The 20,346-nt window shown below is 37.4% G+C and overlaps 1 protein-coding gene across 1 annotated transcript in view; it reads right to left on the reverse strand.

Moving 5' to 3' along the window:
• Positions 1-5,007: 5,007 nt before the first annotated feature.
• chb (chromosome bows) overlaps positions 5,008-20,346 on the reverse strand; it is an 890,037-nt gene continuing 874,698 nt past the window's right edge. The window contains exons 30-31 of the mRNA XM_067147211.2: positions 15,567-15,810; positions 5,008-5,457 (exon numbers count right to left, since the gene is read on the reverse strand). Coding sequence (XP_067003312.1) covers positions 15,610-15,810 — 201 coding nt within the window. The 3' untranslated portion in view covers positions 5,008-5,457; positions 15,567-15,609. The remainder of the gene's footprint in view (positions 5,458-15,566; positions 15,811-20,346) is intronic.

Below are 20,346 nucleotides of genomic sequence, written 5' to 3' on the forward strand. Positions count from 1 at the left end.
TTAGAAACAAGTTGCGTAAATAAGCTACTGAAGATGATGGAAGTCCTTTAAGTTCATTTGTAATCATCTGAATTCTACAAGTAGAAGAATGGAAGTAAAAAGAAGTCAAAGACTAATGAGTTGAAACTTAAAACTGGCAAACGTTATGAGCTTTTCTTTCAAACCCAACAAACGAGTCTACCATTATATATATTAAAGAATTGCTTTACTTTATCACTCCCTATCACAGACACACACAAAATTATCTGAAGGGGAAAATATTTGATAACTAAATGGTAAGAAATAAAAGGAAGAATACATGCATAAAGATATTGAAAATATTATTCTTAACTATCAAAAATGAATGTGTTTTCAATTCATTACTATATTCATAGTTCTTTGCTCAATAAAGATGATAATGATTTCAAATCAAGATCACAATCTCTTCATACAGTGAGATTTCACTGATAATCAGCTGATACCTAGCTATTCAAAAACAACAAAATGCATTAATACAGCAAAATCTGTGGTTTAAATACATTCTATGGAGTTTTTGATCAATTTATACTGGAATTCCAATAATATGAGTATAAAGGAAGTCAGTAGGTAGTTCCAAGTATAAAGGAATTTTGTAACAAACACATAGGCTATAGACTAAAATTTAAAGAAAATTGTCTTTCTTAAAAAATTAGCTTTACGTTGCACCGACACAGATAGGTCTTATGATGACGATGGGATAGGAAAGGACACGGAGCAGGAAGGAAATGGTCAAAATTAATTATGGTGCAGCTCTGGCATTTGCTTTGTGTGAAAATGGAAAACTACAGAAAACCACTTTCAGGGCTGCCGACAGTGGGGTATGAAACCAATATCTCCTGAATTCAAGCTCACAGTTGCGCAACCCTATCCGCAGGCCAACTCGCTCGGTAAATAAAGTCCTCATTGTTTCACTGATCATAACAACAACCAGTACAATGTACAAATTAAATGCTTAATAACAGCAGTAGAAATGGCATTTCACTTCAGCTATGCTAAAGAAGTAGAGAAAGCCATTATGATGAAAGAAGTCTCCTGGTATGGATGGGATCACCACTGTAATGCTGAAGGCCATGAATAAGGAAGTGGTAAGTGGTAGATGAGGTGATGATTTTTTTTGCTATTGGCTTTACGTCACACCGACAAAGATAGGTCTTATGGCAACGATGATATTGTGGGTTTGTGCCAGGAAAATCTGAATGACAGATCGTATAGAAATACTTGAAGTTCGATACATTGATGTTCCTATGCTTCGTTGACTACAGGAAAGCAGTTGACTCTGAAAAATAGGAGTCATTATGGGACATAATGTGTGACATGGGAGTTCATCTGTCAAGGTTAGTTAAAGCTCTTTATAGCCACAATAGAACCAAGATAAGGGTCAACGAAAATTTCTCAGGCACCTTCAAGACCAAGGCAGGATTTGTGCAAGGATGTATCTTGTCATCAATGCTGTACAACATCTACTCCAAACATGAGGAAGGTCCTGGATGACTGGGAAGGTGGCATTTAAGTAGGAGGCAAAGACCATCAATAACCTTCAGTATGCAGAGGACACCCTTATCATAGCAGCTAATGTAAGACACTAGAAATTACTTATGGGTCGACTGGCGAGTAGGCAACGTGGTCTTGAGAGATCAACAGTGCTAAGACAAAAGTCATGATAGTGGATAAAGCGTACAACAATCTACCCCATCTGAAGAAATTGGCTGCATTTGAGGTAGGAGACACATTTGTGTACCTGGGAGCTTTGATCTCTAATAACGAGAACAGCTCGGAAAAATCTAAGGAAAATACCTTATGATAGCCCATACAACTGCCAAGCTCACCAAGATATGAAAGGATACGACTTCTTCTTCTTCCTATTTTCCCTTTAAACCCTCACAGGTGTCGGGTAAGAGGATAGGACTATTACACAAAACACAAAACTTAAGTCAATGCTCCGTTACTTACAATCACCTTGTACGCTGCTGAGACATGGTCCAAAATAGAATTTTACGAAATGTGGGTCTACCGTCAAGTTTGATGAGTAACTTGGAGGAACAACACACTAGCAAATGGAATTCTTGAGGAACTTAGCGTGAAGGAAAATTCATAGAGAAGATCAATTGAACCTTCTAGAGATACTTCGGGCACATTTCAAAACAACAGAAGCCATGAGGAAGCTGGTAGTGCAAGAAAATGTGCCAGGAAAAAACCCAAGGTTGAACAACTGCAAGATGGACTGATCAGATGAAGTTTGTTGGATGAAATATAGTGGAAAGGCAGGGATGAAATGGCTTCATACAGTAATAACATTAGCATGGAATGTTAGTAAGGTACCTTCTGATTGGACAAAATGAAGGAACAGGAAGAACTGCAGTAAATATAGAGGTATTTCACTGATCAGTATACCAAGCAAGGTGTTTACTGGCATTTTGGAAGGGAGGGCTGGTTGAAGGTAAGTTAGAAGAAAACCAGTTTAGTTTCAGACCAAAGAGGGGATGTCAGGATGCCAGGTAATTGAACAATGCTACGAGAAGAACAGACAGTTATGTTTAAGTTTTATAGTCTAGAGAAGGCATATGACAGAGTACCAAGGGAAAGGATGTTGGCAGTACTAAGGTATCGTGGAATTACAGTACAGGTAAATAATTAAAAGCAATCAATCAGTTTATATTAACGACTGGGCTTCAGGGGGAACTGATTGTAGTATAAGTTTGTGGTTCAAGGTACTTAAAGGGATTAGAGAAGGCTGTAATCTTTTACCATTATTGTTCACAGTTTACATGGATGATATACTGAAAGGTATAAATTGGCAGGTAGAGATGCAGTTAGGTGTAAAAGTAACCAGCAGTTTAACATCTTGGAACATGAAAATAGGTGCAGTAAGTCTGATATGAAAATTAGCATGTCAGTACAGAAGAAACCTAAGAGAATTGAATGTCAAATTGGGAACAGAAAACTGGAACGGGTAGATCATTTAAAGTATTTAGAATGTGTATTCTTCCAGGGGGGTAGTATAGTGAGACTGAACAGAGCTGCAGCAAAACTAATGAAGTGAGCTTACAGTTACGATCAACAGTATTCTGCAAGAAATAAGTCTGTTCCAAGATGAAACTATTTTTACACTGATCTGTTATCGGGCCAAATTTGCTGTACAAGAGCAAAAGCTGGGTGAACTCAGGATATCTTATTCGCAAGTTAGAAGTAACAGACATGAAAGCAGTGAGAATGATTGTTGGTACATACATATGGGAACAATGGCAAGAGGGTACTCTGAATTTTGGGGGGGGGGGGGATAAAGGCTAAGTTAGGAATGAACTCTGTGGATGAAGCAGTAAGCATAAACTGGCTTCAATGGTGGGGTCATATGAAGTGAATGGAGGAGAATAGGTTACCTAGGAGAATAATGGATTTGGTCATGGAGGGTAAGAGAAGTAGAGGGAACCTGACAATGATGATCTAATGATTTAAAGATAACTGAGGTCATGGAGCTAATTACAAATATAGGATTGTGGAGGCATTTAATAAATTCACACAAGCCTGTAGACTGAATGGTGAAAGGCATAACAATCTGTAATTAATAATATGTATGTATGTATGTATGTATGTATGTATGTATGAAAACTGAGTAAAATTTGAGATTGTTAAATAATTTCAAGTATGAATATTCATGAACATACAAAATCAGAATTTAAAATAATTTAAGTCGGTCCTTAAAAGAGATGAATCAAACCTAGTGAAGATATGTGCACAGAACATTTAAAAAGAGCAATTTCCAGACTTCAAAAGACATCAAGCGTAGTCAAAAATCATCACTGCAAATTCTACACACATGTATCTTCATAGTCTTCAATGTTGTCTTTTCTTCGTTTCCTGGGCATTTCGTAAATGTCACTTAACAAGTCTTTTGTTGTAGAAGATGTGCACTACATAGTTTTAAAACTGTCCAATGCAGTATACATACTACAAATTCATTAGTCTTTAAGCACAAACAATTACGTAACACATCTCACTCATGCACAATTCAGATCCATCCTCAAATAAAATGTTTTTATAAAAGATATTTTATAACTCTATATAATGTAGCATCTCATATACACATATATTGGCATCATATGATTAGTTTCAAAATAACATTCCTCCACCCATCCATTCCTTTCAATATAAGGTGTGAGCATAGAGCAGACACAAACTGTATCTTCTGTCCTAAAGTAAAGGATATCAAAAGAATTTTGACAACTGTTCAGCCTTCATTTTGCAAGTACCATGTTGAAAATTAGTGGAGCACGTCAAAAGTAACTCTACTAAGAAGTTTATCATCAACCATGAAGTAGTCTAATGCTGTATAGCTCCAATTGAATAGGCAAAACAAGTTCACTGTTCCTTTGCTTTTCTTAACATACTGTTAGCAAAGAAATGATAATGCAAGTATCAAGTGTGAGCTGAATCGTACACTCCAATAGCATCTACTATAATTATTAAGGTACTTGTAAAATGAAATCTTTCTTTCTGAGAACTCCAACACCTTATTCGCAACCAAACAATATCATCACAACTCTGCAAAACATCTCAGTCTAATTCTCATAAGCAGTTTGAATAATTTTAAATGCAAGATTAATTCTAATATTCTATTTTTTATTTTTTTTAAATGTTAGAGATGTTTTCAGTTTAATGTAAGAAGCTAATGCTTTATTTCTTATTGGAGTTAATCTATTTCAAGAAACAACCAGCAAAGGATGCCATTTTGGGTCAAATTTTGTGAGCAGAAACCATCTTGGATTTAGCTCCCATTCTGACAGGTTGTGGCCTATCTTGAATGTATTTTATGGCAGAATACTTCACACAGTATCATTTGTATCATTCTCATTATAGAACATTTCAAAAGTTTGTAATTGTTGTATATTTATACAGACTCCATTATGTTAGGAGGAAAGCTACTGAATTCAAGAGGGTTGCATGGGACAAACCTAAATTCTCCAAACAAAGAAGATAGTTAAAACGTAAAGCTTATTTTTTTTTTACGAATATGTCACGAGGAACGATGACTTGAAGATCATTTTACTTTTATGTGAAGTAAACAGACTAAGCTCATTCACACTGGGTTATTCCCCTCAACTTACTCCAACAGGCACACAATCGTATAAACAAGAAAACAATAAGCTAATATTGACAGATCATTTTCAACTCTGACTAGCACCTCTCCTCGTAACATTAGCAAGTATAGGATTTCTATCTCAAGTTCATTGCTTCAATTAGTATTAATTCTCCCTATATATACATCTATAAATTTAAAAAAAGTCATCTTCATTATGCCACCACTGTATCAGACTGTATGCGAGGCCCACAAAGCCCCAAAATGGAATAGAAGGTCCATTTCTATTGGGTCTCATGCAGGCCGTACGTTCTCACTGTCCGGGGGCCAGCTCCTCCGTACTAATGGGGCCCGGCGTTGACGTCCTGAGAAAAATAATCACAATATCACAACACTTTCACAGAACATAATTTTAAATATGAACATAAAAATAAATATTAACAAGGGAACGCAAAGATTACGTATAACAGAACAAATATGATTTATTCATACAGTTTCTCAAACAGAACTTTCATTTCCACAACCTTGTTGAAATTTGTATCCAATGTTTAAACTGGACAAAGATCCAATGTTCGAGAGTTCATGTAATCCGGAACCTGATGTAAATATTGTTCAGGTCATCAACAATTCTTGTACCTTTCACAATATGAATTCTTGAAATTTAGATTTTTGATGAAAAAAAAGGAAATGGCGTATGGCTTTAAGTACCAGGAGTGTCCGAGAACATGTTCGGCTCGCCAGGTGCAGGTATTCATATACGTTTGAAATGACGTATTTGGACGGAATTTTAACTTTTTCATTTTTGTTTCCTGATAAAAGCTTAATTCTTCTACTTTAAGAAAATGTATAGTTCTTACATGTTTCATGCATAAATATGCTCAGAAAACTGATTTAAAGGGAACAGTGCACCCGTGTCTCGGTCTGAGGTGGGCGTGGCTTCGCTGCACGGAGAATTTCATGGTTCCTTTCGATGTTTTAATTCAAGTTTGATGCTCGTTGTTACAGAATAGCTCTCCATAGATGGCTCCACATGCGTATTCTTTGTATGCAGCAGTAATACTCTTTGGTAATGACAGCTTCCATGGTTTCCATAACTGCATGTTTTGAGTGAAAATATTGTCACGTTGCCTGTTTACTTGTGTGCATTTGGATGTATATTCGTTGTTGAGATAATGTCCAGAAACTATATTGGATGTAAGAAGCATTCAAATGATGATAAGCATTCCCCATCCTATTTAGGTTGGAAGGCTGATCATGCTGCAGTCTGTACCAAAAATTACAGTCGGTCTTCACCTAATATGGAACAGTAAAAATATTTTCTCACTCAAGTGAGAGTAAAGGTCTGGAGTATGTAGGTTTCTATGGGGATGGGGATTCCAAAAGTTACAAGGCAGTTTGTGATTCCAATCCATACAATGCTAAAGAAGTAAATAAACTGGAATGTGTGGGGCCAATACCAAAAGCGTTTAGGAACAGCTCTTAGAAAAATTGTACACCATAACAAAAAGATAGGTGGTGGAGGCAAATTAACTGGAGCACTGATAGACTAGTGTCAGAATTATTTTGGAATTGCTTTGCGTTCCAACTACAGTTTCATAAAAGATATGACAAATGCTATATGGTCAACATTGTATTATTTGACTGCCCATAGAGACAGGCCTTCCCATATCAGGTGTCCTATAGGAACAGACAGTTGGTGTTCATACCAACGAGCCAAAGCTGGCAATCTACTTGACAATTCTAAGCATAAAGCAGGGATACCACTAGAAGTCCTACATGCAATGAGGCCTGTGTATGAAAGGCTCTGTAATCCAAAAATGTTATCAAAATGTCTTCATGGTTCGACTCAAAATACTAGTGAGTCATTCAACGGTACAGTATGGAAGAGGTGTAGAAAAGATACATATGTGGGGCTGTCCACTCTCAAACTGGGTGTCATGGACGCAGTTTTACACTTTAATTGTGGAAACAAGGTTGAAATAGACGTTTTAAGAAGAATGAAGGTTGTGCCTGATACGTACTCAGCATCAGGAGTGTTACAAGCTGATAAGGCACGTGTACGCAGAAGTCAGCTACAGAGCACTGCTGAACAAAGACAGCGAAGAAGGTACCTCAGGGGAAGAAGAAAGCTGAAATATGACAAGAAACTTGAAGAGGAAGGTCGCATCTATGCAGCGGGAGAATTCTAATACTTTCAGATAAAGAGGTCTAATCATAATACAAAACTTTAAAACTTAATTTACTCAAAACTAAAAATTATGTTTTCTTTTCAGGTTCGAAAAACAATAAGTTGAGTTCTAATTCAAACATCTACCACAAAAAGGTCTCAAATTGAATTAATTTAGGAATGTCCTGTACTAGAACTGAGAAAAAATATATCCCCGTTCAAAAACTGAGTACTAAGAAATGAAAAATTATTTTTGAAATTCTGAATTTTTGAAAGAATGTGTTATAATTATGTAATTGTGGTAAACTAAAACATTTAGTAGGGGACATCAAGAACACTAACGATTTGGGGAAAGAAATATTAAAATAAATGCACTTTTGTAGTTGCTAGGTAGTCTCAAAAAAGTGCCATTTTTGTTAACAAAAAAAATTCTTGAACAGCCCTTAAATGATAAATTGGGCAATCTCATAGCATAACAGTCTTCATTTACCTTCCTGTTAACTACTAACAAAATTTTAAAAGTTTTGATGTAAAATTATGGATTTTTTAATGAAATGTATATGAATAACTTAAACTGGACAAAGATCCAATGTTCAGGAGTTCATGTAATCCGGAACCTGGTGTAAATATTGTTCAGGTCATCAAGAATTCTTGTACCTTTCACAATATGAATTCTTGAAATTTAGATTTTTGATGGAAAAAATAGGAAATGGCATATGGCTTTTAGTACCGGGAGTGTCCGAGGACATGTTTGGCTCGCCATGTGCAGGTCTTTTGATTTGACACCCGTTGGCGACCTGCGTGTCGTGATGAGGATGAAATGATGATGAAGACAACACATTTACCCGGCCCCCGTGCCAGCGAAATTAACCAAGGATGGTTAAAAGTCCCGACGCTGCCTGGAATCAAACCTGCGACCCCTATGACCAAAGGCCCAGCACCCTGGAGCCATGGAGCCGGACAAGATTTTTGATGAGTCAATGTCTTTCATACAATAACAGAAAAAAATTGAATGTCACTTCTTATTTTCTAAGCAGATTTTTTTTTAAAATTTACCTCCATTAGCAAGAACTGCCAATTTTGTAATGTAATGAGAAAATCTGATAATACTAATAATTGTACCGGGGGTACATCTTCTCCGTCCGGTTGAACTGCACGTCTTCTAGAGGGCTATCTGTGCTGTGAATCCTAAACTATGTATCACAAGACACTTGGACCTTTAACCTTTGGATATGTCTACTATCAGCCTATATGCCCCCTCTGGTGGGATTACGGACAATTACCTTTTATGGGAATTTTCAATGTTTGTAGATTGCTTTTTTATGTGCCAATGTTATCAGCACTTCTACGGCTTCTTTCTTCCTTAGTTATTAACCAATCAGGAATTTGGTGTATATTTCTGTAGCCAATTAAAAATGGAGGTGTGTACAGGCAATCTGCCCAGCTCAAGAGAGTTCTGGAACTTCCCGCTCTGAGATGCTATAAAAGCTGGGCGCTTTAGGGCCGTATTGACATATTCATCGCTCCAGTCTAGTGCGTGTGTACGGCGTATTTTAGGAGGCAGGGGCAGCCTTGTAATCGTCAGAAGGCCTAACAACTCAAAGGTAATGGCAGGCATCTGTTAACATGTGATAGCTCCAGGCAGTTAACTTGAGGGGAAGGTTTCCAACTTCTTTTATTAATGTAAAATTCTCAAGTCTCTGTTTAAATGTAAATTTTTGGCAATTCTAAGGACTCTGTTCAAATCTCTGCTGGGAAATATGCTAAATTTAGGGAATCGAGTGTTCACCCTCTGTTAATTTTCACTGAACTTGGTATGGGATGACTACGATTTTCTAAACCTCTAAATTCTTCACACTGCTTTGGTACTTATTATTTCACATCTAGTCATCCCTCTGTAGTATGCTTGGCCTCTGCAAACCTTGGGCCATGAGCCCATTTAGGATTTCAAGTATCTTTCTAAAAGTAGTGCAAGTGTTTCGCCTCCTAGCTTTTTGTTCATGACTGATCGTCTTAAACCTTTTATTTTGTACATTAAGGCCATTTAGAATGGGCACTCATTGCCCCTTGTTAAATTGTCATTATTTATAGAGAGTGTGTAACAGACCGTCGAGCAGAAATGACATTGGGCTGATTGCAGAAACGGTATTTAGACAATGTCTATGGTTAAACAATGCCTAAGTATGGCTGCCGCATTGGAGAGACGTTATTTATCACTTAGGCACTGTCTAAAACCGATGTTCAATCGGTCTTGTTTAAACAATGCCGAGAGCATGAGAGGACTGAATCACAATCAGAGGTTATGTACCATGAAACATATAATTTGTATTATCATGCTGAGACGATTCCGGGAAGAAAGGTTAGTCCGATGGCCTCTCTGTGGGTCGCCCGCTGCTAAATAGCAGCAATTCGTTTGACATATACGGGGAGATAGATCTTAAAATAAGGTTTCCCTTTACAAGAGACTTGTTTCTTGAGACTGACAAAGAGAGAGTCTGGTACTTGTCAACTTGAATACAATTCTTGGCAACCGATATATTTTATTATATACATGGGGTAATTTCCATGGAATTATGGGTCACTTCGACTACATACATCTCAGAATTACTGTAATATATTTAGTTAAGTGTTCATATTATTTCTAGAAAATACGAATGTAACCTTGCGAGTACAAACAGCTGTAATAGTGTATTACCAGCGCAGACTGGAGCATTGTATACGTCATAAGTCATGTGGTTCAATAAAGCACCGGATTGGCTACTCCCCTCTAGCCCAGCCGCAGCCTTCCCTCTATCTCCTGTCAGTCTTGTATAGGCAGTCTTGTATCGTCAGTCGTTAATTGTCTGTTTTGAGTTTGCAGTTGTGTCGTGAGTCGTCACTCGTAATGTAACCTGCACCTACTTCAGTCCGTTCCTTAGCCGATGTGGCATTTAAAAATTAAGTGTGTCTCTACTGATTGTCTACCCCAAGGTGTTCCAGATGTAAAAATTACATGTCCCGATCATCAGAGGGCTGTCACATACATCAACAGGGAGGGGTTCACTTATATTTACTGCGAAGTAAACACACATAATAATGAAAACTATAAAGTAGCTTGTATGGGTTTTTTATATATATAATCATAAGTTGTCGGCAACTATCAGATAGGAAAAGGCAAGTGTTGGTGATTATTGCTTAAAGAGGACTGGGGAAGAAGGGGCGTGTCCATAATAACAGCCCTAGTATTTGCCTGGTGTAAAAATAGGGAAACTACGGAAAACAATCTTCACGGCTGCCGATGATGCGTTTCGAACCTACGATCTCCAGAATGCAAGCTACATCTATATGGACCGTACAACACACTCGGTTACACATCACTCTTGCTTCATCTTCCCTTCGTCGAAGCTACCATATTTATGAATAGATTACACTCACTGTAACAATATTATAATCAAAGCTACACTTCCCCGTACGGTGGCATGTCGCTTTAGTGTTGATAATATTATGATGAGATTTAAATTCCACCGAAAGTGATACTCTTATCTGTGGGCAAGTCATGCTCATGCTTAGCCATATTTGAGTAATGTGTAGGAAGACAAACAGCTAACTTGCGTTCAGAGCGCGCACCGACGAATTTCATTGGTTGTGACAAGCAAAGAGTTACATGAAAGATACTTCTGTCTCCATTTTCAAACCAAAATTGAAAGTTTAAGTGATGTCTAGTTAAACATCGACTGAACATTGTTTATGCAATGGAAGATCGTGCTTGATTTAGATGTTGTTTTGGTAGACGTTGTCTAAGGCTTAAAACTAGTCATTGTTTCTGCAATCGGCCCATTAAATATAGTTTTTGAAGTTTATAAGGTGTAATTTTGTTAGAAGCTGGTGCCTCTGAGAGACTGGAGTGTAGTAACTTTTGGAGCGCAGTCTCCTAGAATGCAAATGAGTAGAGTAAACATGTTCTTGTGAAAGTGTACCAGTTTTGAGCTAGATTGCTCAATCCTTGCAAGTTAGTGTGTCAATTTTCTCTACTGCATCTGATTTTTGACTTTAAATCATTGTTATTGCGGGAGCTAATGAGCTCAATGATAACTTATTTGTTGTTACTTATTCACAGTATCTACCAAATTTTAAAATTTTAAACTCAGGAAAAAAAAGGGAAAAGAAATTAAATTTGAAAATTTAGTGCTTTAACTTATGCTCTGAACATTTCACTATCCACCCATCCACCCCAGCACCTTCTTACACCTCTGTAAAGCATGTAAAACCCAGAACACCAACACCAACAACAACAGTAACGGAAACTAATCATCATCATGGCTTTTCCCAAATTATCTGGGATTGGCATTCAAGTGGATTTGTCCCAGTTTTACAGTCTGATGCCTTCCTTGACACAAACCCTATGTGGAGGGATATACAGTGAAACCTCGTTACTGCGTTCCTCATTAACAAGTTTTCTCGCTTAGCACGTTGTAAATTCAAAGTCCTGATTCTCATAATTTTAAATCCATATAAAAATACCTTACTTATTGCATCACAAATTTTCGTTATTACTGCTTAGTACGATCACATTTTTCCTAGCTCGGACAATGTTATTTGTCATCCCTTGTGAAAGGAATGTGATTTCCAACTAGGGTAAGAAAGGGTCCTTGTTACAGTTGCATAATAATGGGTAAAGGCCTAGAATTCTTTTACTTCACAGGATAAGTTGCACCTTCAGGGAGCAAGCCGTTAGCCTCAGGAATGTTCGGTTTTGCTTGCCGGTTAGCAGCGAGATTGCTGAATAACACAGTGGGCCTCTTTGTGCTATTTCACATTCCATTCAGAAATTAGAAATTGATTTTGTGTTGAGTGGTATGGCGAAGGATATTGTAGCGTATATTTGTCGCCCGATAGCCTACATCTGGATTAGGAACATAATCGTCTGAAGCTGGCTAGCGTGGCGCATATTTGTCTTGTGACATCCTAGTTATGGATTCAGAAATAGTCTTGAAATTCCTTACTAAAGAAGATAAAATTAAAATCTATCCAAAAGTGAACTGGCGCCCGCCTCTTTACGGGTGTAGGGGTAGCGCAAATGTTGAAACTCGCACCTTCGAGTTTCGACTTCATCATTCACTTTGGTCGAATCAAAGTTTTGTCGGTTTCAAAATGGCAGCCAAAGTCACAGTCGCACATGGTTGAGGGTAACCTCAAATTCACTGACTAAGAGTGTGACCAGAAAATAATTTTTAATAACTCACTGGTCCAAAATAAAAGGCTTTTATTACTATTTGCTTTAGAAAGAGTGAGATCTGCATTAATACTTTATATTTTCATGGCCTCCTGAAGCAAATGTTTTCATATTTTTGTTGTCTGATGTATTTTTTACACCTTTCAGTGCACTGTTATTTTATAAACCCATTAGAAAAGGATGATGATGCTTGTTTAAAGGGCCTAACATCTAGGTCATCGGCCCAGCAGGAAAGGTGATTTGTATTTATTCTCTCGAATTTTTCACACCTTTTAATATTCACCCCTCATCTCTAGAAATGGTAGATATAGTTTCAACTGTACTCGAGGATACAACAACCTAAAATGCCGTCATGTCTGAAAAAATCGTATCTAGCTTTTCCATATCCCTATTGGATAGTTTTTTATTTGTGTACTCAGTAGTACGTTTTCTCGCTTAACACATTCTTTTTCCTTGTCCCCTGCAAAAATGTCTTAACAAGGTTTTACTGTATTCACTATTGCATGTTTCTATGGTTGTTTGTTGTGTGATGTGTGTAAATACAGTAATGGAAATGAATAACATATGAAATTAAGAAAATCTGTCTGCAAATTGCTACTTTTACCAAAATTGAAATTAATTTACATCACTGACCATAATTTTGAATACTACAGCACCAAAAATACATCAGTATCATTTCTTGATACCTCTGTAAGCAAGTATAATATAACGTTTGTGTAGTCTCCTGACCACATTACCAATCGCATCACTATTAGCGCTGAGACAGGATGAAAAGTAATCATCATAAACTTTTTGAATTTCTTTTAGATATCTGAAACCATACAGTTATAAATTACATTTTCTGAACATCGTCATAATTTATTATTAGGTGTACGACAGTTTTTATATAATTACACTACCGACGAAGCAGAGAACTTTATTCGAAGAGATGAACAACATACGACACATCACAATTTTAAATCAACTACAGCCCTTCTGGCAGTGAGAATGGCTAAGAAAGAGGAGACAAGCAAGAAGATGAAGATCAAAACAAGATTCAAACCCACAAACAGGCCGTACAGTGCATTTGTGATGTAAAGTTATTTGCCATTGCATTTAACTCTTCAATCATACTGGGCTGAGTGGCTCAGGCGGTTGAGGCGCTGGCCTTCAGACTCCAACTTGGCAGGTTCGATTCTGGCTCAGCCTGGTGGTATCTGAAAGTGCTCAAATACGTCAGCCTCAAACCCTGTGGGGTGCGGTTAGAATAACACCCAGGGTATCCTCTGCTTGTCATAAGAGGCGACTAAAAGGGGCCCCAGGGGCTCTGAACTTTCGAGCGTGATTTGGCGACCATGGGGATCTTAGCTGAGTCCTGGCACTGCTTCCACTTACTTGTGTCTGGCTCCTCGCTTTCATCTATCCTGTCCGACCTCCCTGAGTCAACTTCTCTTCTTTTCCGACCCCGAAGGTATTAGAGTACTCGAGGCCTAGCGAGTCTTTCATTTCGGTATATTTACTAGTATGTAAAAGAACTCCTGCAGAACTAAATTCCAGCACCTCGGCATCTCCAAAAACCGCATAAGTAGTTCATGGGACATAAAGACAACATTTATTATTATTAATATTATTATTATAACTCTTCCACACTTCTTGATGTAATGTACTCAGCTCAGAACTGCATTCAGAAAGACATGATTAGAAAGAAGAGGAAACAAGTTTCTTTGTTTGATCTGTCGAAGAATGTTTAGTGTTGTGAAGTACTGTATAGAATGTTGTGATGGAAGCAAGTTTAAGTGTATATCCAGTGTTCTGAAATAGTCTAATATAGTGTTGTGATAGTGTCAAAATGATGTACTTTGTATCATACTGTACGTAATAATAATAACAACAACAACAACAACAACAACACAGTAATCATAAGAATTAACAAATCAGTATTCTCCATATATCAATCTGGATAGCTGAGTGTCATGCGTAAGCAGATACAGATAAACTCTAAAAAACATTTAAAAGTACTGCATGCTGTGTTATGGTTTGTGTAGCTGTGTTTTAAGGCAAAAACAAAAAGAAAAAAGAGTTTTTTTTGTAATGTGGAAACTTGTCCAATTCGGAATAAAAGTTTAGGTCCCTTATGATTTCTCTTTGAGCAAGTTTTACTGTACTTTATCCAACATACAGTAATAAAGAAAAGAAAAAGAGCTTGTCAGTGAAACAGTAAATGTACAAACAGTTGGAAACTTTTTCACTAACAATACCTGTCACTGTAAAGATTACTTTTATTGACTGTCACATTCACGTTTGTAGTACTTTTGTATTTTTTAATTTTTTTAAATTGTTTGTGGTGAGGGTTGCTGTAGTCACGTCTTAGTTCATGAACCACGGACAACGGATGTGGGGCCTGGTAAGTGTTCCCCAGTCGGGATATCAATTGCTATGTAATATTAGAGGGCATCTCTGACATATTCCGAGTCCCGGCCGTCCTAGTGCTCAGGCGGATATGATTATACAATCCACCAGAGATGAATGATACAATATTCCTTTATATCCATTATTTCATTGTAGTGTGGTTAATATTCTTAGAAGTAGCTGCTTTATTAAAATTTAAACCCACCACTCTCCCTAGTCCATGGATATTTATAATACAACATATGAGCTACATATCTCCTTGGCAGAATCGTGAGCATAGTGGCTTGCAGATTGAAGGGCCTCAGATTTGATTCCCAACTAGACAGGGAATTTTACACATACCATGCTTATTTCCCTAGCTCGGGGATTGGGTGTTTGCGTTTGTCTTAACACATCTTCATTTACACACAGCACCATCATTATACTACCAACCATCACAGAAACACGCATCCGGCTGTGAAATTGGGCTTAATCCACATTAGTGCCGACCCCCAAAATAAATTGGAAGAAGAAAAAGAAGAATATCTACTTCTCATGTGTATTATTTATTTAGTCCTTGCTGTTTTTCAGTTATGTCTTGCTTTATTGAGAGTTTAAATAAATACAACTTTCCATGTAATGACACTGTTTCAAGTAGCACAACTGCTTAACTGTACGCAGGCAGTCTAGAACCACACAAGTAAACATTGAACTATTAACACAATTACCTCTTCGGAACAGGATTCCTCGGCCAAGAGACAAACGCCGCCTCTAGGGAGGTGCGTTTTTTGGTGATGTTGGTGCAGAGGATCCAGACTGGGCACGACGAATATAAAGATGCAGTAACTTGAGTTTAGAACCATGCAGACTCTCCAAATGGGGCTGTAGAACTGCCTCCCCCACGGCATTATGCAGAGCCACCATACAGAACACAGATGACTTCCGCACAGAGCTCTCCACATTGTCGTAAGCCTATAAAAATGAAGTAAGAAAAGTTATTTCTCTTAAGGTTTACCAAGCCTCATACATCTGCTGCTCAAAAAGAAACCTCAGCTAAATTATTATAACTTACAAGCTTTTCAGTCTGTCAAACATGAATATAAATCCTAGACCACTATAAAATACCTGTGGGGGAAAAAAAACAAAGAAAAAAACCCCACATTTATTAGTGGAGTGGCATGTTTCGTTCTACAAGAATATCCTCCGATTTATAACTGTTCATTTTTTACTGATATCCTATAGTGTTCTAAGTACTATATTCACATTCAACAGACTGAGAATCTTACGAATTATATTAACCCATTTACGTCCAAATTATTTTATATATTCTATATGGATCCAATAGATTTTAATTTCATTAACTTCCTTCAAATTCTATGGCCTCATTTATTTCTGCGACTAATTTCTTTGCCGTAGGAAATTTCCCTCTTTTGTACAATGCAAACATTATGTTGTGGTAAATTTGGGTCGAATTCAACTATACCGATAACTGCTTCAGGCTTTTGCTGCTTTTTTCCTGGTGAATGAAATATAACATTTCCAGTTTGACTGAGTGATGATTTCTGTTCACTAGCGATACATTTGAACAGTCCTACTACTCCAACCGCATACTTCAGCGGTCCACTCCTGAACTTGGCAACATAGTGAATTGGTCCCCCATTTTCCGTTCCCCACCTGAAATAGTTCAGAACTTTAAGAATGAGGTCTCTACTTTGTTTATATAAAAATGAATGTGCACTTCTTTGGTCTTCCATGAGAATAAGTGATATTAAACACACTGTATACCAATTAATCACCACCCTTTCAAAGATAGCACTGTTATTAATCATTCTATACCATACGAGAGAGCATACATACAGCAACAGTGTCTAACACACAATGACACCGACTGCCTCCGATTGAACATTTCATAAATCTTGTTACTGGGCAGTCAGGGACAGCCACCAAGTTATCTGCCGGTCGGTATAGTTCATATTTACGTGATTAACTGTCCACATCGAACATTTCTTACTATAACGCACGACTATGTTCTGGGACCGAACTTCTTGCTGTCTACTCTTCACTCTACCTATTTCTTCCTCATCCAACTTCCTATCGAATTACAGTATCTGAAAATTTATTGCCGAGGATTTCTTGAAAAGACTAATGTGATTACCGTTTCTCCCCAAAATTCCTTTCGTAACCCAGACTAGATCAACATACATCTAACAATATCAAACATCGTTTTATTCTCTCTCTCTGCTAATCCATTTTGTTGCGGAGAGTATGCTACAGGCCTCTTATGAGTAAAACTGCACTTCCGCAGTTGTGCCTGGAACCCGCTCTACTCTGTACCATTGTTGGATTGTGTCATATCTCTCTCTCTCTCTCTCTCTCTAATTCATCAATCATAGTTGCAATATATTGATCTTTCCCAATTTCCCGAACATGTGGTTTTCCCCTCTTCTGCTCACAAAAACTTAGGTACTTCCTTGTTACTCAGTTTTCCCTGAATGCATACAGAACAGATATTAATATCAATACTTCTTTTCAATTCCAACATAGGCAATTTAAACAGAGCTTTTCAATGTACCCTACATGTCCATATCTCACACATTTAAATGCTACTCTGTTATTACCTTCTTGCTCTATCATAGGGTTATGTCACTCACAACTGCAATATCACTTCTTCCCTCTGTCTGCACTACACATATATCATTCCTCCTGTTAGCAATAAGCAATGTATCATCTGGGTTATTATCCACAACTACTGTTTTCTCACCTGAAAATCCTACTTCGAAACCTTTGCTAGTTAACTTATCAACAGATATTACATTTGCACCCAAGTTCAGCTCATACAACCCATCGGTAAATGTAGTTGTCCATCCTGTTAAGATTTTTACTTTCACCTTACTGTTGTTTCCTGTTTCCACATTCTCAGCCACATTTCTTGATATGTCTTCAAACATCTCCTCCATTATGATGGGATGCACACGAATCAAACAATCAATATTTTTTTCAGTTCCCAAAGCAACTTTCATACTCATTTATCTACTACATGTATAATTTCCGAGCTAACTACTTATACACTGGCATTCACCAATTTTCTCTCCTGTGATGACTCGTCACTCCTTAGTGCTCGACACACTTTCGAATAATGTCCCAACCTGCCGCAATTGAAACACTTTTGGGTACTGCGACAATATTTGCATACATGTCCCTGTTTACCAAAATTGTAGCAAAGTGATTTCCTAGCTCCACATCATCTTTCTTGATATATCGTTTCCACTGTACAGCCATACCTTGAGCTACACCTTCCTCATGTTTTCCAGTGTTGTCAGCTTTTATTCCGCAAGTTTCTTTCTACTTTCATCAGCGAGTAATCTCGCATTCACCTTCGAGATTGTCACCTTGTTGATCTGTGAACTGTTATCCAGCTTTATTTGCTCTCCTCCACAGCCAATTTATCTTAGCAAAATATTCTTGTACATTCATGTCCTTGGGCTTAACAAGATGAGTTAGCATTTCAAGGTCATAGCACCATTCACTAACTCTCCATCACTGAATAACTCGTCCAGTTTCTCCCAAGCCTTTTTCACAGATTCAATATCTGCAATGTCACTTTCAAAATTCTCTCCCATGTACTTGAAGATAGCTGCTAATGAGATCACATCATTTTGCACTTGTCTCATTTCTGTCTGAGCAAACTGACAACCTGGCATATCCTCATACTTAAGGCCCAGAAGTTCATGAATTTGCATGGTTTTTCTCAGGGGTCAAGAATGTATGCTTGTACATTATGCATATGAATTATGGAATTTTCAATTATTTGAACAGGATTTAATAGTCCATATAACAGCATATTTCCATTATTTTGATAAATGCATATTTTAATATTTTATTGCGTGCATGACATATTTTAACAAGATTTCAGGTTTTCTAATTTTGTGATTTAGATCAATGTATCATATTTCAATATTTTAGTGCCTATTTAGGATATATTTTAACAATTTTAAGGCTTTTCATTTTATTATTTCATCCTGCTTCATGAATTTACCGAGCTCAGAACATTTTTTGCAAGCCTTGGACCTATGGGAGTAATGGAGTCCCACTCCCATTTGACAGACGAGGGACTCCTTAGAAACAACTTGGCCAACGAAATGGAATTTGATGGGGAGCTATCAATATTAATGGGGCTTATGAAAGAAAGAAAGTAGAACTGGCTGAGTCAGCTAAGAGGATGCATCTGGATGTGCAGGGGAACACAGGACCTATATACATAACAGCTCAAATAGAGTAGGCCTATAAATCTCATATAACACATATTTCCAAACTAAGATGTACCTACCAACATTGTAATGACAATTGAATTTAACTTAAACATTAATCATTATATGTGATGTTTTTGTAGATATTTTTGTGTATGTCAACTGAAGATGATCCCTTAGGGGTCGAAACCGGTCTTGACCTTACTTACCAGTTTGGAAGTAAATAAATTAGTGTATTGATAAGGTGGTGACTCATATTATTTTTGTACAGTAACAATGTATGCGATGAAACAATAACTTGTCAAGTGGAGAGGACTAACGCTGATGTGATGATGTCGTGTAGTCATGCAGTGAATCCCCTGCCACATCATCCTTGTCTGTTTGGCTGGCTACTGGTAGTAGTGCTGTAATTTGTATTGGTGATGTGAACTGGCTGCATGCCAGACATATTACATTAAGTTATATTATATTGTCAATACGGAACCAACATGTAATTCATAAGTTATGCGTATAAAGTGTGCTAAAAGTCCTTTAAATGTCAAATAATTTTTTTTAATTTTTTACAATTTTACTTGATGTAGCACCGACACACATAGGCCTTATGGCGATGATTGGATAGAAAAGGGCTAGGAGTCGTAAGGAAGCGGCCGTGACCTTAATTAAAGTACAGCCCCAGAATTTGCCTGGTGTGAAAATGGGAAACCACAGAAAACCATCATCAGGGCTGCTGACAGTGGGATCCGAACCCACTATCTCCCGGATGCAAGCTCACAGCTGCGTGGCCTTAACCGCATGGCCAACTCGCCCAGCTAATGCTGAAAGTAAGATCAAGTTTGAGTGATAGATTAACTATGTTACAGAAAGAGTTTTCAGGTGACTTAATTTCTACCGATAATAGTATACTGTTCTGTGGAGTGTGCAAAAAATATGTAGGAAGAGAGAAAATATTTGGAGTAGTTCAGCACATAAACAGGACGAAACATCAGGAGAATTCAACCAGAAAACTCGCAAAAGCAACTAGTAGGGTGTTTAGAAATTAAGGTAACAGAATTTTCTTATGACTTGTGCCAAGAATTTTTAGCTGGTGATGTTCTCTTGTGGAAAAGTAATAATCCCACATTACAATGTTTTCTTGCCAAATACACTCAACAACATGTGCTTGAAGGGAGTACATTGAGAGAGACTTATGTAGGACATTGTTAGAATAACAATCTCAAATTTACAGAATGAAAAATGGTTGTCTTTTGATGAAACCACTCAT

Source organism: Anabrus simplex, chromosome 5 (assembly GCF_040414725.1).
Source record: "Anabrus simplex isolate iqAnaSimp1 chromosome 5, ASM4041472v1, whole genome shotgun sequence".
NCBI classification, from domain to species: Eukaryota; Metazoa; Arthropoda; class Insecta; order Orthoptera; family Tettigoniidae; genus Anabrus; species Anabrus simplex.